The sequence below is a fragment of the Periplaneta americana genome, chromosome 13, assembly GCF_040183065.1.
Source record: "Periplaneta americana isolate PAMFEO1 chromosome 13, P.americana_PAMFEO1_priV1, whole genome shotgun sequence".
In the NCBI taxonomy this organism is placed as follows: domain Eukaryota; kingdom Metazoa; phylum Arthropoda; class Insecta; order Blattodea; family Blattidae; genus Periplaneta; species Periplaneta americana.
In genome coordinates this window covers 8,960,201-8,984,774 of record NC_091129.1, presented here as the reverse complement: position 1 = coordinate 8,984,774, position 24,574 = coordinate 8,960,201, and the positions used below count along the sequence as shown (strand labels likewise).

At 36.5% G+C, this 24,574-nt stretch overlaps 1 protein-coding gene across 1 annotated transcript in view; it reads left to right on the top strand.

Moving 5' to 3' along the window:
- Nucleotides 1–23,126, top strand: part of LOC138711725 (glucose dehydrogenase [FAD, quinone]) — a 34,460-nt gene extending 11,334 nt beyond the window's left edge. The window contains exon 2 of the mRNA XM_069842883.1: nt 20,344–23,126. Within this exon, the coding sequence (XP_069698984.1) occupies nt 20,465–22,330 (1,866 nt within the window). The 5' untranslated portion in view covers nt 20,344–20,464 and the 3' untranslated portion in view covers nt 22,331–23,126. The remainder of the gene's footprint in view (nt 1–20,343) is intronic.
- Nucleotides 23,127–24,574: the final 1,448 nt, after the last annotated feature.

Sequence of the window (24,574 nt, the reverse complement as noted above, 5' to 3'; positions counted from 1 at the left end):
TTCTTACTCCATTTTCTCTGTTTGCTTCAGTCACTCGGTAGAAATTAAATATCAACTAGCGTTCAAAGATATCTCAATTTACTCCGACACTAAAATTAGAACATTTCTATATACAAGGTGTGCCAAAGAAACGGAACGTTTTTAATTATGTTGTTGGTAATACATGGATTTTTTAGTAGGGTTAGATTTATTGTTATTGTTTAGCCTGATTGTTGCAATTTACGAGGCGTGTCCATAAAGTAACTTTCCCACTCGTCCCGCAGCTAGCAAACCATATGTTGCGCGAACCGACTGCGTGTACATATAGAGTAATGTCCTGGCATGGCGCATGCACTAGCGGAGCTTCCCGAGTGCTCTCAGTAGCTTCGTTGCATTGGTTGAAGATGGACGTTCCTATTCCAGCTCCCGCCGAGTGTGAAGTGCGGTCAGTGATAAAGTTTTTGAATGCACAGGGCATAGCGCCGATTTAAATTGATCGTCAGCTGTGCCAGGTCTATGGGCCTAACGTCATGAGCAAGCAGATGGTGCGTTGCTCCACAAGGTCGTCAGTGATGATGGTTCGCCTCCCACTGCGCTCCTCGTCGTGCACATTTTGGTGTCCTGCTGAAAATTGTATACAGCAGCAACGAACCATCTGCTTGCTCATAGAAGCTGCTCGTAGGGAGTTTCGCCGCCACTTTCAACTCCGTCGTCATGATTCATGATTCTGTGCCATCTTCACATACGATTAAAACCTGGGTTCGTAATTTAGAAGAAACAGACTCAGTACTAAAGAAGAAAACTCCAGGTAAATAAACTGCCAACGGTCATGCACAAACTTTAAATGCAACTCATTATGTGGTAATGATTCAAAAAAGTTTTCAGTGGTCAATTGAGAAGAAGAAATTTTCGTATCAAAAGATCAACTTAGTTTCAGCAAGACGGTGCAACAGCACATACTGCATAGAAATGCGAAATTTGTTTGGGAACCATGTCATCGACAAATGGAGACATTCTCGGCCTGCACGATCTCCCGATTTATGGATGTATCTAAAAAGTAAGGTATACGCAAACAAACTGCGAAACAATGAACAACTCAAGACAGGAATTCGTAAATAAATTTCAAACAACACAGTCGAAATGTTGCAAAGAATAATGAGAAACGTCAAAGAGCAATTATAAGACTGTATATACGTTGGTGGAGGGCATTTGAAAGATGCAATTTTCAAGAAGTAGTGGATGCATGTAAATGGCATACTATATTCTATACAGTATATTCATATTATAAAAGTTAATTTAATACAATATTGAAAGTTTCATTTCACCATTTAGAAATCTCCCATTTCTTTGGCTCTTCCTGTAAAATACTACGTTCCTTTCAAAGTCATATAAATTTAATGTCCCCTTTGATATCTTTGTTTTCGGAGTTACAATAACACTGGGACAACTATCTCTGGAAAAATGCAACCCATTTTTTGCCACGTAAAATCTGCAGAAACTGGTTTCCTCCGATTCGCGGCACTCAAGTGTTTAGCTGTAGTCTATTGAGAATATACAGTATTGTTGATTTGAATTTGTGAGAAAATTATCTGGTGTAGGTGTCCCAAACAAGTTATTTATAAAGAGATTTTGTTGTAAGTTCAGCGTTGGAGAAGATAGCATACAAGAAAAGAACAGTTTCAACAGAATAAAAATTGAGCGAAATTGAAACAGCGTTAGATAGAAGTCCAAGAAAATCTGAGAATCTCCTAGCAGCACAATAGACTATGGAGTTTCACATCCATTCGCATATACAGTAACTAAATTACGAAATTATGACCGTATAAAATTCCAGTGATTCGAAGACTAAATAATTCCAATAGCAATGCTACAATCAGTTTTGCAATCTGTACGTGGCGCGATTGTGAATTCAGAATTGATTTTTTTTATTGACGAAGCGTGATTACATTTATTGGGATATGTAAATTCCCAAAACAATCGCTGTTAGAGTTCGGGAGAACTTTATCAGGTACATAAGCGTCCATTGAGTCTGATATTCACAATTTACTGAAGCTTTTGAATTGTGAATTGCATAGTTCCTTCGTACAGATTTTCTTTTCCGATTTTTACCTACAAAATTACATTTTATTACGCATTTATCACAACTGTTACATTCATTCATTCATTTATTATATTCTATAGATCTTACATGAGCAATGAAGCTTTAAGATGTGGAACAAGTCAAAATTTTAGAATATTACAATTACAATTTTTACAATAGTTTACAATTTTTACAGTTTTACAATTTAGTAATTTTCTACAATTTTTTATAATTTTCTGAAATTTTTTACAATATTTTGACGAGATGTAATGAGATGAGGTGAGGTCCGAGGATTTGCCAAAAGATTACCCGGCATTTGCCTTTTGGTTGGGGAAAACCTCGGAAAAACCCAACCAGGTAATCAGATCAAAAGGGTGAAATGAAGTGATGCTGAAGACTCGCCATAGACCATCCGGCTTCAGTCCCACGGCTGGGGAAAACCTCGGAAGAAATCATTCAATGAGACCAAAGGGGGATCCAACCCAAGCCCGAACGTAGCTCCGGATCAGCAGCCCAGCGAGTCTGCCGACTGAGCTACATCGATGGCTCTACAAATCACGCTACTCTTGTAAATTCTTAAGATTGTACATTAGGATGCATAATTAAACTGTAAAGAATCAAGTTCCTAAAGTCGTATGATTTGTAACAATTCTTGTGATAAGTGCGTAAGAATTATATTTTTAGTTAAACATTGAAAAACAAAATCTGTACAAAGCAATTAACAACACATTTTTAGCTTCAGAACACTAGCCAATTAAAGAAATGAGACTTCTGAATAGTTCATTCTCTATTTGTAATATTCTTTTACCTTTAACACTAAAGAAAAAGGGTATTTTACTATCAACTTCAAATTAGTGTAACTTTGAAAATATTGAGATTAGGACACATGTTTATATGACATATTTTGCTCAGAATGTCTTCGGAAATAAGCTCCGTAAGTGACGGTAAATCCTAGTGAATCACTCTGTATATTACTGATTAATTTGTGACCTATAATCATCTCAACTTTTCTCACAACGAAAAACGCTACCAACATTTGCACCAACACAATATCATAGGCTACATGTTTTGTATTTAATTAAATATGAACATTGTTGTAAAAATAAAATGTAATAATTAAGCACCACTGACTATCAATTATAAAATAAAATCTTAGAAGATGACCTTAAGGGAATCTGGTAGGCAAAAATTCTTGAATTTTTATTCGTTTTTTTTTTTTTTTTGCTATACAATTCCACATTCTTTTCTGTTTAATATTCCCTCTAATTATTTCTAAAACAAGTGTGAATAAGGTCCTGGAATGCACTAATAAGTTTAATGTATTCTCTAAAGCTTGTTTTTTTTAATTAATTTAAATTATTATAAAATTCTTACTATTTTTATAATTATCTATATAATTAGATATTAATTTCTTTCAGATATTATTGTTTTTTATACATAATGGAACCAAATCTACACATCAGGAATCAAAATAACCAGTGCTCTAACATTAAATACCTTACTCTATGCCGATGATCAAGTCATAATTTCCAATTCAGAGGATAATTTACAAAGAGGATTGTATACATTAAATGAAATATTAAAAGATTTTGGGATGGAAATTTTAGCACAAAAATCAAAAGTAATGGCATTTTTAGGACAAGACCCAGTGAGAAGTAAGATAATACACAATAACCAATGCCTCGAACAAGTGCAAAATTTCAATTATCTGGGTTGTGAAATATCTTATCAAAATGAAAAAGATGTGAACAAGAAAATTACCAAATTTACACAAATTCTAGGAATAATAAACAATACATTAAAAGCTAAATTAGTACAAAAATCTACAAGAATAAAAATATATAATACACTAGCATTACCCACCCTTCTATACGGAAGCGAGATTTGGACATTAAAGAAAAAAAGACATGAACAGAATCAAAGCAACGGAAATGAAATTTTTCAGGAGAACAGCAGGATATACTCTTTTAGACCGAAAAAGGAATGAAGAAATTTTAGAACAATTAGAAGTAGAGTCAGTAGAAGAAAAAATCACCAGATACAAATTCAATTGGCTAGATCATGTAAGAAGAATGGAAAATTCAAGAATCCCAAAAATTATGATGCAATATAAACCTAGAGGACATCGTCGACCAGGAAGACCGTTAAGAAGACTGCTAGATGGGGCCGAAACAGGTCTACAGAGGCCTAATTCGTGAAGGATGATGATGATGATGATTAAAATGATCACATCAGATTTAAAATTTTATTTTGGACTTAAAAGACTAATATAAACAAAATGATGAGCACGTTTTGTTTAATTTAAATTAGTTTTGTAGAAAAAAAATATTTTCTATAGTTGTTATTTCACTAGATTTTGATCGTAAAATTCATTCTCTTGTAATACATGTTTGCACTCATATAAAACAGACGCAGTTAAGAACTGAACCATTACACTGTCTCACTGCTGAGAAAATAGACCGAGAGTTTGTGTATTCCACTTTTAGCTGGAGGCAAATTTGCAAGTAAACAGGTGTCGTGTGCTCCACATAGCACAAATTACGCCGTGGGCTTCGACTTGAGTGACATAATGAAATACCTGAGGAGCCAACTAGTTATTAGCGTTACTTTTCCTCGCTGTAACTGTGTTTGCTAGTTTGGAAAGTGAGGACACGCTCTCCTGGCCTCAGTTCATTTAAATGCACGGCCTCGCTCTCCAGTTGCTCGTGCTGTAATCTACTTTAGTAGCCTACGATTAAAGCTTCTAAGGCGTGAAAAAGAGCTGCTACTGCTATTCTCTGGCGTTTCTGGGAGGACTTAAGGGTACCCATGAGTGAATTTTCAAGAAAATCCCTCAAAAATCACAATTTTGTTTTTTAACATTATAAAATACTACATACCCCCCTCTACTAAAAAAAAGTAGCACCACCGGTACGGTACCGCCATCTTTGTAGTCCATACCCCAATTTTGAAAGTCCCGTGGAGCTTTAAATTGCACTGTACCGAGCAATTCAGATTTACTTGCATCTTTATTGACTTCTCTTTCAATCTACTGTGCTAATTTGATTGTTCGCTGATGAACCAGGAGGATTATAATGCGAGTAATGTAATCGAATCTTTCATTGCGGTTTTCTCACACTATAAATTTCCAGCATTTTCATTCCTATAAAATACTCTTTGCGAAGCAGATTTTGTGGTAGACAGTTTCAAACTTTATATTTAAGTTCACAGATATGTAGTGATTAAAATAGTTCTGGGTTTTATGTGGTCCACACCTGTGGAGTAACGGTCAGCGCTCTGGCCACCTGGTTTCGCAAGTTACCTGGTTGAGGTTTTTTCCGGGGTTTTCCCTCAACCCAATATGAGCAAATGCTGGGTAACTTTCGGTGCTGGACCCCGGACTCATTTCACCGGCATTATCAACTTCATCTCATTCAGACGCTAAATAACCGAAGATCTTGATAAAGCGTCGTAAAATAACCTACCAAAAAAAAATTTATGGTGAATTGAAGACATTATTACAAAAACAACCCTTCTCAAAATTGCTATTTTTCAAGAGAACAATAAAAATAAATAGAACAACACATGTCATCTGTTTCCGTACAACTGGTGTTTATTCTTGTGGCTATTGCACTTGATATGTGTCATTTCTGGAGTCTATAAACATTTGAAATAGTAGCAAATGTGCCCTTAACTCAATTTAATTAAAAGTGATTAGGGCTGTTTCTGTAATAATGTCTACAATTTATATATATTCAGTTTTTTTTCTTTTTTTAAGAAAAAAATATACAGACGTGGACAAATTATTATCAAAATTGAAGATTTTTATTACATATTTTTACAAAACATGATTCTTCAGTTTAGACTACAGTTGACATTTTTGCGTATTTCGAAATTATTATCAAAATTGAAGATTTGTATTGTATATTTTTTACAAAATTTGACTTCAATTTGGATTACATTTGATATTTTTGCATATTTACAAATTATTAGCAAAACTGAAGATTTTTTATTATATATTTTTAACAAAATTTGGCTCTTCAATTTGGACTACAGTTTACATTTTGGATATTGCCAAATTATTAGCAAAACTGAAGATTTTTATTTTATATTTTTACCAAATTTAACTCTTCAATTTAAACTGCAGTTGACATGTTTGCATATTTACAAATTATTAGAAAAATATGAAGATTTTTATTATATATTTTTACAAAATTTGACTCTTCAATTCTATCTATTGTAATGATCGAAATATGCAAAATTGTCAACTGTAGTCTAAATTGAAAAGTCAAATTTTGTAAACAGAATTATCATAAAAATCGTCAATTTTGTTAATAATTTGTCCACGTCTGTAGTCTATAATATTTAAAAAAAATTCTAGAGGCTTATCTAATGAATCTACATTGAAACCCAGGGCTATTTAAAGAAGTATATGTGTAGTAAACCTATTCACAAATTATGAGACCGAAAAAAATAAAACTGTCACGCAAGACACTTTTTATGTTACTCGCTCTCCAAAAATATAAACTTGCCTATGACTTATAAACCATGAGAGCTACAAGGACACATTTTCCTGAGTTGTTTAGTTACATTACTATACATTTATAGTACAAAGTTGAAAAATTTAGCTTTAATAGTTTAGAATTTCGTAATCTCACTCATGGGTACTCTTAAGAATTGTTTAGATTTTGTATGTTTTGCCTGATAATAGATGTACGCCTACATATCAGCCAGAACCTAAATCAGAGGAAATTTAATAACTAATACATATTACTTCCTTTGAAGTTTATGAAGCAAACGATCCATATTTAATGACCAGGAGTTGGCGTAATGCAGATCATGTTATTTATTACAGAAATTATGTTTTTATTCATATCGAGCATTAAATGTTATGAATGAAGGTATATATCTGTTTTCTCGTATTTTATGAAAAAACAAATAGATGCAAGGGAAAGGTTTGGACAACCTCCACCTTGTAATTTCACAGTACCTGGAACAGGAGTGAAGGCACAATTTTAATTGCAGTTATGCGTTTCTTTTGAAAAAAAAAAAAAGACTTGTATAGGCCTATATACAGAGTGTTCCAAAAATACGAGGCATAATTTCAGGTATGTATTTCCCACATGTAGACAATCAAAAAAGTTAACTACAACATGTGTCCGGAAATGCTTTATTTCCGAGTTATGGCCTTCACAACATTGAAATTCACCGGAACGTTACATTCAGTGTTGTGTAGGCGTTAGACTGTGCGACATGTATTCAAATCAAGAGCTGGCAGAGATACACTTCATGTACGGTAAGGCGGACGGCAATGCTGCGCTGGCTCGTCGTTTGTACCAGGAGAGGTACCCACAGCGACAATGTCCAGATCTGAAGAAATTTGTACGTCTCCATTACCGTCTGTGCGAGTATGGAAAATTTAACTCTCCTGGTTTGGGAAGGGGACGACCAAGATCTACAATTCCAGAAGTACAGGAGGAGATTCTGGAGGCTGTGAACATGACTCCTTCTATCAGCACACGAAGGGTAGCGTTGCAAGTCAATGTTCCTCATACGACTGTCTGGAGACTGTTGGAATCCCTTCGGAATCGAATTGTGGCATGTTCTGAGGACATACGCAATACTCCTGGAGTTTGGGATCGTGTTCGCAGGTCAATGAGACATCGATGTGACGTCTGTATTCAAGCAGGAGGTGGACATTTTGAACATCTTCTGTAATGACAACGACCTGCGGAAAGAAAAACGTTCCGGTGAATTTCAATATTGTGAAGGCCATAACTCGGAAATGAAGCATTTCCGGACACACGTTGTAATGAACTATTTTGATTGTCTACATGTGGGAAATACATACCTGAAATTATGCCTCGTATTTTTGAAACACCCTGTATATCTTTTCCATTAATGTCAGTGTTGGTATAGAGTAAGAGTGTTTATATTTAATACCCATTACATACTAAATATTTACGAAATGTTTGTGATTCGTGTTATTAAGTTTATCGAGCAAATAATCACATTTTTATGCCCAGGAGTTGCCCTAATGCATATTATGTTATTTGTTACAGAAATGATATGAACTTTATTCATATTGGACATTAAATAATTATGAAAGAAAGTTGCAGTACCTATGTTTTCCCGTGGCTGAAGATAAAATAACTACAAGTTTAATCTATTTGACAACCCTTATACTGTAGCTACGTGTACAGTAGCTGGGATAACAGTGAATTTCGGGGGTTTGTTTCGCTTGAGTGGAGATACTGCTGCTGTTGTTTAGGCGCGATGTCCCTTACGAAGGCGAATGGGTTTCTCGCTGCGTAACTCGAATTCAACCGGCAGTACGGTAATGTTCGGGACTCGCATTCGGGAGACCTGGGTTCAAACCCTGTGGCCGGTCAATCTGACTGGGGTTTTTCACGGTTTCTCTCAGTCACAGAGCTAAATGTAAATTTACATAGCAAGATTCATCAACGCCTCAATCACCAGTATCAAAGATATTAATCAAAAGCGAAAATCAGTTACATGAACACAAGCCACCTACAACACATAACAGAAACGGGAACTCGATTGTAACCACGGCCTACCTAAAGATCGTAAAACACGCGATGAGACCACAGATGTTAAAGTGTGTATAAATAAACTTAAGTACTAGTACCAGCACAGTAGCCAAGATAATGTTTATAGTGCCGTTAGTGTACAAGAGTAGTAGCGTGTGTTGCCTCCTCTCCAGTTGAGGTGTATTCCCTCCCCCAATCATCATGAATCGTGAGGTATGGAACAATCACGAACTACTAAACGACCTGCAGTTTCACAAAGCGACTGCAGTCGTGCATTTGTCACTGTTGACAGCTCAAGAGAGAAACAGTCACGATCAATTCTATACAATACGAATTATCACTCTACGTAACAATTACTATGGTGTAAAGAATTTAAATTCTAACCATGATCTTGCCCACTGCTGTGGTTAATGACTAGCAATGTCTGACCGTGAAACAGCGGGCCCGGATTCAAATCCTGGTTGGGACAAGTTACTTGGTTGAGGTTTTTCCGGGGTTTTCCCTCAACCCATTAAGAGCAAATGCTTTGTGATCTTCGGCGCTGGCATTATTATCTTCATCTCACTCAGACGCTACATAATCATAGCAGTTGATAAAGCGTCGTAAAACAACCATTAAAAATACAATCTAGTATCTATCAGACAAAAATTGCGGTAAGTTCTCAGGGAGTGCTACAGAATACTGAATTATTTGGGGTGGAAGTACAAAAATTAATCTTAGTCCGTTAAATTTACTACAAAAACGAATAATTAAAATTTGTTTGAAGAAACGTTTCGATTATCCAACTAAATTAATTTATTCTGAATTTATTCTGAATTTAATGTATTTAATATTGAACAAATTTATAAGTATACGCTGTTAAAATTTTATCATAAAAATCGTAATAAGTTTGTATTACAGACACACAATTATGACACAAGACGAAATATTAATTCAACATTAGTAGAACCTAAATGTCTCACATCTGCTGGTCTAAAGCATAGCATTAATTTTGGCCCTCGGTTGTACAATGCTTTAACTAAATTACACCCAGAACTTCTAACATGTAACCCACTAACATATAACAAGAAAATTAGAAACGTGTTAATATCTTAAATTTGATTAAATAAATTTATAGCCTATGTGTATGAATTAATCAACCTATATTATATTTGTATTCTATAATTTTGAAATATGTGTTAATCCTACTTTTCACGTGCGATATTATTCTTCTCTAGTGTTAATATTATAATATATAATTCCATTGCCGCTGTAATTATATTTTAGTTCCTATTTTATTTTACTTATTTATTTATATTATTATTTTTTATTTTAATATTATATCTGAACTGCGACCGAGCACGAGCGCTGCTCATTCGGTCTCAAATTTTGTTAATACTACTGTATCTTCTTTTTATATTGCTTGTATTATTTTATTTGTATTTCTCTTTGTTTGTTTTTGTAATTATATTTCTTTATTCTGTATATTTGAATTTAAATAAATTGAAATTAAATAAATAAAATTGTATTATAGGCCTATCTAAAATTTCAACGAAAGAGCGCAGTAAAGGCCAATGACCCATCTATAAAACAGATTATGACTATGACGATGATGATTATGATGATGATTTTAGTTGGTTATTTAACGATGCTGTATCAACTACTAGGTGTCGATGAGATTGGTGATAGCGAGATGATATTTGGCGAGATGAGGCCGAGGTTTCGCTATAGATTACCTGGCATTCACCTTACGGTTGGGGAAAACCTCGGAATAAACCCAACCAGGTAATCAGCCCACGCAGGGATCGAACCCGCGCCCGAGCGCAACTTCAGCAGGCAACCAAGCGCCTTAACAGACTGAGCCACGCCGGTGGCGATGATGATGATGATGATGATGATGATGTATAATTTCCACTGTCTTACGTTCTATTTCATAGCGTGCGTTTGTATTCTGGAATAACAATTATTATTATTATTATTATTATTATTATTATTATTATTATTATTACATTGTATGGTAGTAGTACATTCTCGGAAAGTAATGCTAACGTTGATGCTACAGCCAGGTTAATAACAGATTAAGAAACGTACAACCACAGTATTTCAAATGATGACATAAACAGATTATATGAGGCGTTCAGAGCTAAAGTGGATCAAGTCTATGAGACTTCATTTTGAGATAACAGGACTTAAAGTTAACTTGTTCTAGTGGATTATCTAATTTCACTAGCAATAATTTTATTCCTGCATTCTAAAATTCTAGATTTATAAAATATAAACAATTGTGATGTTAATTGATGCAACACTTTGGTGACTTGATCCATTATGGCTCAGAACATCGTGAACAAATAATCTGCACCAAGAGAGGTTGGTGTCACCTACCGGCGAATGCTTGGAATTAAGACTTTATCCATTACTGCTCGGGAAAGATTCAACCTCAGACAATCAGAAAATAAATTTAACTCGATTTATGAAAATTTGTGACTTGATCCACTTCAGCTCTGAACGCCTCAATTATATGTACCTATGATTCACTTTGTAGTTTCATTATATGCAGAAGTTCCAGCAGTGGATTGCTTTGTCTAATGCCCTATGATCATCTAACTTGTTGGCTATGTACTGTTCAGGATACAGTCACAGTCTACTATATACAGTCGCGAAGCTCAATATGTAGTAAAAATGCAAACATGGGTAGTTGCCCACCACTAGGATCGCTACTATCGCCTCATCATCGCAGATCTCTCTCCTAGCAGACGAAAAAATATGTTACACTTTCGTTGTCGTGTTCTTTGGGAAAAATTAACACCTTCCTTCCATTATTGAAATATTAAATGCGTAAAGTTAATTTATTATTTTAATGAAGTATATTAAATTCCACCATAAACTCGAAGATACCTGCAACATAATTTTTGTTTGTGCAAAACGAACTGAAATTTACTATAATAGCTTCACTCATTCAAGATTATAGAGACAATTAACTATGAAACCATTAAATATTAATTTGCATTTCTCTTTACAACAATAATAATGGAAATATGAATTAATGGAGTAACTTACGTGTACCGGTACTTGTATTGTGTGCTTACGTAGTTAACAAAGTGGGATGAGGTTAAGCAATAATAATCACACCAGAATTGGAAATAAAACGTGATCAATAAATTTTATTGTAACATACTTTTTCTACGTCTCTAGTAAAGCAACAAATAAAAATAACAACAAAATTAACAGCTATAATTAAAAACATATCCTCTGAAAAAAAAAGTAGGCCTAAGCAATAATAATCCCACCAGAATTGAAAATAAAACGTGATCAATAAATTTCATTAAAACAAACTTAATTTTTCTACGTCTTTAGTAAAATAACACATAAAAAATAATAACAAAATTAATAGCTACAATTAAAAATATAGCCTCTGAAAAAAAAAGTAGACCTAACCTTTATTTCTCTGGAAATTTAGCAGCCTAAGTGACAGAACTTTAACCGGTATCTAATGTCCTTTCGGTTAGACTGAAACATTTCATTATGAAATTTAAGTATATAATGTATTCTGACAGTCACAAAGAACTTTAAAATTAAGAGTTTTGTTTCTGCACAGCATCTTGTGGAAACCCAGGAACCTTTCTGAATCTTTCGGAAATCGGAAAAAGGAAAACTCTGGCCTCTTTCTCTTACTGTTGCTACAATTTATAGCACTACAAACGTCTCCTCCTTGTCCCATATTATTATTATTCCAATTATTATATTTCAGCCATTAACATTTTCATTATAACCAATAACGAACATTTCACAAGCATCAATGTGAAATACGCTACGAGCTAGCACTCGATAGAAATACGACACAGTCCAAAGTCGACCATGCACAGTCTATTGTTTCTAGTTGCTAACCGCTTGGAGCGCTTTATCACGAGATTTGCAAAAAAACACCTCAAACTTCGCGACTGTATATAGTAGACTGTGATACAGTTCAATGATCATGAATATAATGAATGCAAAATAGAAAGTAAGGGGGTTGAATGCGGTTTATTTGCATACGCGTTCTGTAGAGTTACGCAATACTTTTGAAGAATTCTCTGTGTTCTACTAAGATCAAAATAATTATGCCACTGTTGCATGTAGTACTGGTTACCAAATTAGCTAACATAGTATGATGTTGTTGATGTTTATTGACTTTTCTGGCTTTGAGCCAGAGGCCGTTTTAGGGTCTTATACGCCAGGACGCCTTCTCCAGCCATTGTACATAAATAATAATAAATATATATTTACATACTATATATGACACTATTTCTGACGTAAGTGCCAGTAGGTGTGTGAGTGCAATGATTGGTTCCTTTTATTTTGGTTAACCAGTTGTATATTCTGTTACCCGTCGATATTCCTCACGAATGACGCAAGTAATTTTAATAAATCTCTATCATATATTTTGATAATGTAATGCAAGGTGCGGCAAAGGAATCTGACGATTTTAGAAGGCCGTTTACTGAGCAACATGAGGGGTTATGGATATCGATCGACCGTCGTTTGTTAGCATTTTTGATGCCATTTTGTGTGATCATGGAAGTATGGAGCTCGAAGCATCGTGCTTCCGTTATCGAGACATTTTTCAAGTATGCTAATTCAGTTGTGAAAACCCAGCGTGTCTTTCGTTTTCAGTTTAACTAGTGGCTTGTGCAGCAAATGCTGCTGCAAACTAAGTTCGTTAGACATTCAAATAAATTTTTTTCAGATTTATTTTCAATGAAGAATACTTGTCTTTTTGATAGTTATTTACTTCCATAATAATTAAACATACTCCCTCTGAATGGATTTTTTTAGGCCAAATACTTTTTCTTGAACCTATCCAACTTCAGTTTTTGAGTTTCAACGCGAAAACGCAAGTATCAATGTCAGGACGATAGAAGTAGCTATTTCAGGTCATTGTGGATTGTAGGTGAAAGTTAGAAAAAATGTCAGGTTTGCTAAGCTTTCGAACAATAGCATTTTCGTATAGCTGCTGCATGTAGAACTTGAAATGTAGAGCGTAAAATCATTTTATCCTCCTAAGAGATCTTGCTGAAATGATCTGGAGACTACAAAATTTTCTAGGCCTCTTATTTTATCAGTAAGTAATATCTTTTTATCTTTCCTTAGGAACTGTAATTTTTGCGCTCTCTCGAGCCAATACTGAAGACAATGACACATATCAATACCTACTCCACATCGCCATTAAGTATATGAAAAAGACCCAACCCCACTGGGTTAATAAGTATAAAAATATTTGATTTTTAATAACAATATTATTATCTTACTTGAGTTTTGTAGTTATATATAGCAGTCACTCAGTAAATTATAGAAATGAAGATCTAAATTAAGATATTCTCTATATTTACTTACATAACCTCAAAACGTTTCACTTTCATTTCATCAATATAGCATCAATATTATGTACAATTAATGAAGAATAGACGCATCATGATATTAACTATAGGCTAATAATATTTAATTTCTAATGGTAATAATGTCATCAAACCACCTCAAGTTTCGTAGATTTGAATATCCAATGCACAGCTGTACTCAGAAAATTATACACTGCAGAATTAGTTTTTAATAACAAATTGAATTGAGCTCTAAATATGTCGGCAATCCTGCAGGTCATGGCCTTCGTGTAATAGCCTATTGTTTATTGTAGTGTGTTTTGTTCTGAAATTCAATCAAGTCGGCCGTGATTCAATAAAATTAGTTCTCAAAACTGACAACAGATGGATTTTGGAAAATACGAAAATTATGTAGGAAAATTGACATATCACTGAAAACTACTACTTTTCCGAAAAACTTTGGGTTCCAAGCTTTAAAATACCGGGCCATTTATGAAAATCCGTTCAGCCATTTTCCCGTAATTTCCATTACCAGTTCAAATTATATATATATATATATTGGTCGCCACGGAGCCGTTCCATATTGAGATGGGTACAGAACTTTAAATTATCAGCATCAGCTTGCAAGAAGAAACCACCAGGACACGTTCGAAGTGTACGAACGCCAGCAAGTAAGAGTAAGAGTGGCTGTTACGAGGAGTCCACATCGATCAGCTGGACGGCAGGCTATAGAACTGCGTTCTGTGCGCCGAATATTGCATTCAGATCTTAAGTTTCATCCATATAAACTTATGATTGTTCAGCAATTGAATGAGGAGACTATGTTCAACGTAGTACATTCGCCGAGAGAATTGTGGAAATTTTGGCTGACGAAGTTGTTGTGTTCATGAGTGACGAGGCACATTTCCATTTAAATGGTTATGTTAATAAGCACAACTTTAGATACTGGGCCCAAGAAAATCATAACGAACTATACGAGCGTCCGCTTCACTATGCAAAGGTTACAGTTTGGTGTGTTGTGTCTAGATACTGCGTCACAGGCCCGTATTTTTTTAGGAGAACGGGAACACTGTGACAGTGATTAGTGAACCCTACGACGAAAAGCTTCAACCAGAACTGCGTAGGCGTCTACGTGAGATTGATAGACAAATTGTATGGTTTCAGCAAGATGGTGCCATGGCTCATACGGCAGAAAATTCAATAACAATTGTGTCGCATGTTTCCAGGGCACATCATTTCTCGGCATGGCGACATATCCTGGCCTCCCCACTCGCCTGACCTTACCGTCTGCGACTACTTTCTGTGGGGTTATCTGAAGTCCAAAGTGTACGTAAACAGGCCCCAAACAACTGATGACCTGAAGATTGCCATTGCCCAGGAAATCGCCAACATTGATGGCCAAATGTTGGAAAGAGCAACGCGCAACTTCAGGGAGAGACTTGAAGAGTGCATGGAGAGAGGCGGACACCATTTGAAGGACATAATTTTGAAGACAACCTAAATGTATGTCAACAAAATGGCATACATAGCCAGCTTTTTTGGCAGTAATAGATTTGTTCTAATAGACATAACTACTGAGTTATTTCCATTTTAAAATCGTCCGATTCCTCTGCCGCACCTGTATGAATGTTTAAAAATTCTAAATTCGTTACAAAATTATATAACTCAAATTTACATAATAAATGCAGAAATATATCGTTCTTGTTAACTAGTTTTCTGCTCCGGTTATGCCATTTTTGTCCCAGTTCTTTCATGTCACCGTGCTCTGCAAGTGGACATGGTTCTATCAGCCATATTCATCTACATACTGCATATTCCTTACAGTTGATAGGCAACGGTAACAACGGAGCGGGGGTAGAATGACAGAATCTCAGTTGATTGAAATACGTCTGTGAGTATATTCAATACCACTTCTGCAGGTGATTCGGGTTCGAACCCCGGTCAGGCCTAGGATTTTCCATTGAAAAATTCATAGCGATACTTGTGGCGAACAAGGTAGCAGTTGGGGTTTTCCTCTGGGTTCTCCCCTTCCCCATATTAAACATCATTCCGTCAACTACCTATACAACAATTTAGAACAGTGTTGTTTCACGTTGCTTACCTACTACTACGGAACATAACATTTAACATTTAACGATTTACAGCTCGGACTTATTGATCTTCATTGTGACCTAAGGGCTAAAGATCGTTTGAATAATACTACTAGCCTGGTTGAGTTTTACAAGACTAAACATTGCAATAATATCCAGGACTACACTGACTTGCTGTGAAAATGATTGCTATGTTTGGCTCAACATTTATATTTGTGGGCAACTGTTTTCTATAACCAACTTTAATAAAGGCAGACATCGAACATCTGTAACTGATGTTTCATTACGATCAGTAGGCTACTGTTTCTTTCAGCTGCCAACAGCATAAAACCTCGTTTTGATGCACTGATAAATAAAAATATAACATGATATTGTACATTTAAGTAGCTATAGAATTTCTATTATTTGTGTAAAATAAATATTTCTGTATTAATTAATAATAGTCCAAGATAGTTTTGCAAACAATGAAAGGGAATTCATTTCATAAACACTCGTAATAGTATTTCCTTTTGTGTATATTTTGTACGAGGTCACCCTTTCTTCCAGTCCACCCTTATACAGAGCGCAGCTAATATCTGCATTCCGCTCATGAGCTGTGAGCCGGCTCGGAGAGCGCAAACCTTGTGCAGGCCTGATTTAGAATACAGTCTACTAAACGAGGCTCTATTATAATGCACTCACCACATTTGTATCGCAATACACTAGCTACATTAACTGTTTTATAATGATGTCGTACAAAAAATGACACATGAAACTCGTCTTTAATGTTATACACCTATTGCAGTTGTCAATATTAGGAAACGAATCGTGTTTCCTAAACATTGACTTCTGCCATAAAGTATAACATCGTAAACTTGTTTCATAATATCCTATTACAGTATTGGCACATATACGCCTACGTCCCGCCATGTATCAACATCTAATAAAACGATAAAGAAACGAGTTTGCAACTTTAATCCTTATTTAAGTTATAATGCTAGGAACAGATACGGAAATAAAATTGGGAACTCCCTTATTGTACAGGGACATAATTTTATTTTTACTAAAATGTTTAATATTAACCTGGCTATACCTTTAGAGAACCGGAAACACCGTTCGCTACCCCCTTCCACAACCGGAGTTCGATGATACTGGCGTAAAACACAAACAAATCACTTTACTAGTTATAGGAGGGAAGAAAAGTACTTCATCCACTTACGTAAACTACGAAATATCGCGATTTTGAGATCGATAATTTTCATTAGGCTTTTATGTAATCAAAATGCAGTACTGTATTAAGAATAAGTGTTTTTACTCACGAACTGAGTTATCCATGCGAACGTGTTCATTATGCAGTGTATATTATACTGTCTACAGCACATTAGCGTACAATATAGAGAATGAAGTTAAATTGAAAAATAATCATAATATGGATATTTAAACACATTTTTTAAAATGGTAGCCGTTCATTCCGATAGCCTACAGGCTTCAGTTCTTTTGTGCATATTACCGCACTATAGACTATTGCATCTAATTCCAATTACCAGTTTCGTCCTTCGTACTAGTAACTCATGTTGAAATAATTCTGTACCTACTCTACAAAAGAGTACCTTACGTACTGTAAATTCAATCTTCACTTCTGCCCGACCCGCACAGATAAAATTACTCAGACATGCTATCTACTGTCCGTCCAAGTGGTTATGCCGCAGGATCGTAGAAAGGAGGGAAATCACGTGACAGTTAATTACTTAACGAGGCCCTTTTATTTAAGTTATTTTAAACAGTTGTATAATATTACGTAAACGTCCAATTCCTAACAGAAATTAATGTTTTCAGAAAAGAGCTAAGACAGCCCTGCTTTTACAGAGGGGCGAGCAGAAGCAGGTGGGGGAAATCGGGATGCGACGTAGGCAAACGGACAGTACCTGTGCGAAAATATGATTCAATATTAAAAGTTCTTTCGTCACTGGAAAACGCGAAGATATTTCTGGAACGTACTATACTCAGTAACTCAGTGCTGTTTACTATAAGCGGCCTTGATTCTGTCTGGAGAACAGTTGAAACTTCATTAGTAGAAGGGGTGGGAGTGAAGTACATTCAAAAACTCAGGTACAATAAAAATTGAAGTAAAAATAAAATGATGTCCCTGTATAAGTTTCGCTTACAACACACTGCGCATGTGCAGTAAACAAGAGCCCCTGTATATATGGTACTTGTGGACAGTTGTGTGAAAGAAATTGTTACCTACATACAGGTGGACTCCCATCAAGACTCGCTCAAAATTTTAATTCCGCATCTGTACATAACTTGTTATTACAGGAAAAACACAATTTTCACAAGTATGACACTTTAGCCGATGAATTGTATATGCTTTAAATTGAATAGTAATCTATATAGCTCTATTGATAAATTGTTTGTGTTTGTAATTTGAAGTAGTTTGCATGATATGTATTACCAATTTCTGTATATCACAACTGGCTGAATTGTTTATGCCTTAAATTTAATAAACTTACTTGTTTTGTATTATACATATAGCTCAACTGATGAATGATCGTTTTGCGTTTGTAAATTTAATAATCTGATTGGCTATGTATTGTATACTTTTAGTAGAGCCATCGATGTAGCTCAGTCGGCAGACTCGCTGGGCTGCTGATCCGGAGCTGCGTTCGGGCTTGGGTTGGATCCCCCTTTGGTCTTTGGTTTCTTCAGAGATTTTCCACAGTCATGGGACTGAAGCCGGATGGTCTATGGCGAGTCCTTGGCATCAACCCCTTTGATTTGATTACCCCCGTTTGATTTGATTACCTGGTTGGGTTTTTCCGAGGTTTTCCCCAACCAAAAGGCAAATGCCGGGTAATATTTTGGCGAATCCTCGGACCTCACCTCATCTCACTATATCTCGCAAAAATATTGTAAAAAATTGCACAAAATTGTAAAAATTGTAGAAAATTACTAAATTGTAAAACTATAAAAATTTGTAAAAATTGTAATTGTAATATTGTAAAATTTTGACTTGTTCCACATCTTAAAGCTTGCTCATGTAAGATCTACGGAATAAAATGAATGAATGAATGAATGAATGAAACCCTTATCTAATTCAAGTTTTCAACTGTCCTCTTTTTGTGTTACTATGTTGAATGTACAGAGGGTTGGGGGGGGGGGGGAAATACAGGTATGAGAGTAAAAAAAAAAAGTCATTTTCCAATTTATTTTTTATATAAAGATTGGACATTTATCTTTATGCCAGTGAAGGAATTTTTACGATATATACAATATTTTGGTAGATATAACCATAAACGTGCAAGCGTGCGCTTATTTAGCTCTCCACACACAAGATAGCCTATATTTAACGGCCATTTCCCGTAACTTGTATTTTTCAAAACCGCTTTTGTGGTAATTCAGTAAGTTTTTAAGATACCGCAGTAAAATTTTGCATGCAACTGTCTTGCATACTTGTGAACAAGATGAACTACATTTACTGTTGTAACATTTAGGCCTATAGTCTATTTCTTTTTACCTAAAAACATTAAAAATTTAACTTCCCATAAGAAATTTAAAAAACTGTTCTATTGTAGACGTTTCAAAGATTGCAGTTCATATTGTTCATCTGACATTCAGGAATAAATAGAAAAAAGAATGGCTCACAAATATCCGTATTTGTGGACACTATCATAAAAACGGCATATCAGTGCACAAAAATTGCCACTTTTTTGTTATGATAATTACTCATAATTATGGAACTTTTATTAAATCTGAAAATAGTCTATAATTACAGATGCAGTGAATACTGAGCATGTCAAATTGCAAGGTGAAAGAGTCATTAGTTTCTGAGAAAAAAAAACTGATTTCCCCAATTTTTTAGTGCTCAAACCTCTATATCGATCGTCCAGTTCAAAAGTTCGACAACTCAAAAATTGTCATTTTTTAGTTATTTATACTACTTACTGAAAGCCCCTTTCGGAGCTTTTTCCGATTTAATATTGAGATGTCATATTTACAACCAAAAAGAAAAAAAAAAAAAAAAAAACAAATAAACTGCTTTAGAAGTAATTTTAACTATCGACTTTATTAATTCATTATTACTACATTTCGAAATCTATTAATAACGAACTGGAAGATTGTGATATATTCATCCTGAATACCGACTCATTTCGTGGTTATGAACCAGAAATCTGTCCCTTTCTAGGTGATTTATTTGAAACTTTCAACTGAAGATATCTCAAAACTTTCAATCGATATCCCCCTAAAGCAATTAGTTATATCTACAAAAACACCAAAGCGCAAAGACGTCAATTTATGTTTCGCTACAGTTTAATAGTATGTGTAACTCAAACCTGTTCCTGAATGTGTTACAGACTGGACCTGTGCTAGAAAACCATCGACAGAAAGAAAGCCACCATGCAACGCCGCCTCCTGCTCTACCTATCACCGAGTTCGCGCTTCAAGCTGCATCTCTGCGGCTGAAACAGCGGGAAAATGCCGCCAGTGACGACGGCGCTCGGGGCGTTCGCAGGCAGCAGCGGGCTGATCTGGGGGGTCATCCCACTGTTCGCCATCGGCCTTGCCTACTTCCGCTACAACACCATCGACCCCGAGTCCAGACCGATAGACGTGCGCGAAGTACTGCCCGAGTATGACTTCATCATCGTGGGCGCCGGCTCGGCGGGCGCCGTTGTTGCGAATCGCTTATCCGAGATCCCCTCGTGGTCCGTTCTGTTGCTAGAAGCTGGCGGGGATGAGACGGAGATCTCCGACATACCTTCACTGGCAGGATACCTTCAGCTTTCAGACTTGGACTGGAAGTATCAGACGTCACCACCGACTGATTCCCAGTACTGCCTCGCAATGCTTGGCGACAGGTGTAACTGGCCGCGAGGAAAAGTTCTCGGAGGCTCAAGTGTCCTCAATGCCATGATATACATACGGGGAAACCGACACGATTACGACCACTGGGCTGAATTAGGAAACGAGGGCTGGAGCTACGATGAAGTTCTTCCATACTTCATGAAGTCTGAAGACAACAGAAACCCTTACCTCGCTAAGACCCCGTACCATTCCACAGGCGGTTACCTCACAGTACAGGAATCGCCGTGGAGAACCCCGCTAGCACTGGCGTTTGTGCAGGGGGGAACTGAGCTGGGGTACGAAAACAGGGACTGTAACGGCGAGTTCCAGACTGGTTTCATGATCGCTCAGGGAACGATCAGAAGAGGATCGCGCTGCAGCACGGCGAAAGCCTTCCTCAGGCCAGTGCGTTTACGACGCAACCTACACATAGCCATGCACACTCAAGCCATGAAGGTGCTCCTGGACTCCACGGGTAAGGACGGCCGCCCCAGGGCACGAGCAGTGCAATTCATGAGGAACGGCAAGTCGCAGATCGTCAGAGCCCGTCGTGAGGTCGTCCTCTCCGCAGGTGCCATAGGATCGCCGCAGTTGCTGATGCTGTCCGGCATTGGCCCGCGTGATCACCTCCAAGAACTAAACATCCCAGTAATACAGGACCTCAAAGTCGGACATAACTTGCAGGATCATGTGGGACTAGGTGGTTTAACCTTTACTGTGGACGAACCCATCACTTTCAAGAAATCGCGGTATCAGACGGTTCCCGTAGCTTTGGAGTACATTCTGAATGAGCGCGGACCGCTGACGTCACTCGGCGTTGAAGGAGTAGCGTTCGTCAATACAAAATACGCTAACAAGTCAATAGACTGGCCTGATATTCAGTTTCACTTCGCACCGAGTTCCATAAATTCAGACGGTGGAGAGCAAATTCGAAGAATTGTCGGCTTGCGTGATAGGGTATACAACACCATGTACAAGCCACTAGTTAAAGCAGAGACTTGGATGATTTTACCATTATTACTGCGGCCGCGAAGTAGGGGATGGGTTCGACTGAAGAGTGCCAATTTTCTCCATTACCCCGAAATAATACCGAATTACTTCGCGTATCCCGAGGACGTTGCAACACTGGTAGAAGGAATTAAAATAGGAGTCAACTTATCGACAACACCTGCGTTCAGGAAGTTCGGATCAAGGCTTCACACGATCCCTATGCCTGGATGTGGATCGCACACGTTCAAATCCGACGAATACTGGGAATGCGCGTTACGCCATTTCACATTTACAATATATCACCCATCTGGAACTTGCAAGATGGGACCGGACTCAGACCCCGATGCTGTGTTAGATCCCAGACTTAGAGTGCGTGGTATAGAGGCGCTGAGAGTAATAGACGCGTCTATAATGCCCACCATTATGAGTGGAAATCCTAATGCTCCAACGATAATGATTGGTGAGAAGGGCGCAGACATGATAAAAGAAGACTGGAGAGTTTTATAACACTACACTAACTCGAACACTTGATAGTTCACATTAGTGGTGTATGACTTGAGGCTTTCCCGGCGTTTGATGTAGAATAACTCTTCTCGGGTTCTCAGCCAGGTGAGTTGGAGATTAGCTTCCAAGCTTTCGACGGCTAGCTCTGCCATTTTCTATCTCCAACTCGCCTGGCTGAGAACCCGAGAAGAGTTATTCCACATTAGTGGTGTTTGCAAACAAACATCCTGCCTGCCCTTTCAAGAAACAATACTGTTTTTTAACATTAAGTTAAGATGGAAGAAACACTTTCTTTTCCTTTCAAAAATTATATGAATTTATCTGTAGTTCATAAAATGGATATAATTTATTCAAAAAGTAAACTCAAAAAAATTACAAAATGTATAATTTAAGACTGAATTTTTTTGTAATAAATGATTAATAATCAAAGTAATGTACCAAAATGAGCTCAACTGTTACTCTAAAAAAAAACGTTTCTCAAACTTTTTTGAAATGGGGACCATTTTTTTAAGTCAGAACAGTTCCGCGGACCACCTTACTCTTGCTCCCTTCGAAAGCAAATTTATCATTTTTGTAGCATATTTTAATACCAGTATACTTATATTTTAAAATATAATTAATTAATTATACAGTGAAACCTCTCCTTTACGGACATCGAAGTGACGTAACAATCTGTCCGCATCTGGGAGGTGTCCTTTATTGGAAGGGACACTCCCCAATCTAACAGTAGGGGAGAGTCTGGTAGTATCGGACATCGGGTAATATCGGACAGTGCGTTTCTTTCATCTACCACACGATGATAGTATCTGATTAACTTGGTTACGTTTCTCTATGCGACATAACAGAAACGTAACCATGTTAATCAGGTACTATCATCGTGTGGTAGATGAAAGAAACTCACTGTCCGATATTATCCGATGTCCGATACTACCCGACTCTCTCCTAAATTTATAATATGCATTATGTATCCCTTCACGCTTTAAACGAAATGTATTACTGTAGTTTAATTCTAAATATATGTTGTACTACAGTAAATTCTTTGCAACTTTGAACTACAGTCGATAAGACTGAAAAAAGAAAATACAGTACTGTGCCATGCAGTACTGTAATTTACAGGTTTCAACTTAACATTCAGGTGCCATGTCTCTCGAAACAGAACAACTGATTGAAGTGAAGAGAATAATCCTACCAACCCTATCATGTGTCGAATACAATTTCACGATCGCGGAAACCTTGGACCCATCACACAGGTTACATATTATGAGTTTGTTTGTCCATCCGCTTACAGCTAACAAGGGGTAACCGGCTGGGTTAGTGGTAGTCTACGAAACCTTATCGTCTTCTTACATTTAAGGAATTTCCGTACTAAATTTTCCACTTTTGTAACACATTAGTCTTGAAATCCAAGTTCTGTCCGCAGTCAGGAGGTAAAGCAAGCTTTAGGGCTGTAAAACAGCTGTCCCTGTCCGTGTCTGAGAGTGTCCGTAAACGAGAGATTAATTTATCATTATTTATATATTATTTCAGTTGGGACATAAAAATCTGTCCGTATATGAGGAGTGTCCGTATCTTGGAGGTGTCCGTAAGGAGAGGTTTCACTGTAATACTTTTGTAATTATATTTCTTGTAGGCAATCACAAGTAACTTATAACAAAATCTGTGCATTGTTGATTCATCGCTTGCCTGTTAGCAGTTAGTTGTTTGAAATCCTTCTTATGTGGTACACGCTAGTAGTTGTCCATGTCTCAGTTAAATAGTTTCCATTATAAATAATGGAAAACTGGCTTCGATCCGGATCTTTGAAAAGAAAGGAACATGATGATACACTTCATTTAGGCAGTGCTAATAGTTCAGAAGCTGTGTGTGAAGAAATATATTAATTATAGTGTCATTAAAGAAATATCTAGTCCTACTAGTAGCTATTCAAAGAAAAAAATATTTTCGTAAATATGACAAGAGTTATTTGGAACTTGGATTTGCTTGGCGTGGCAATGAGAGTGAACCAAAACCTCGGTGCGTTGTTTGTTACGAAGTGCTTTAAACGAGTGTATGAAACCCGCGAAATTGAAACGGCACTTAGAGACGAAACACGCAAGTGTAAAACGTAAACCTGTAAGATTTTAAAATAGGCGGAGTCTAAAATTTTTTATATCGTCATCTGGAAAAACAAATAAAAAAATTAATGCAGAAACATGCCCGATTATCAACAAGTAAGATGCAATTTGGCACGTTCTGTTTTTGGTGTAC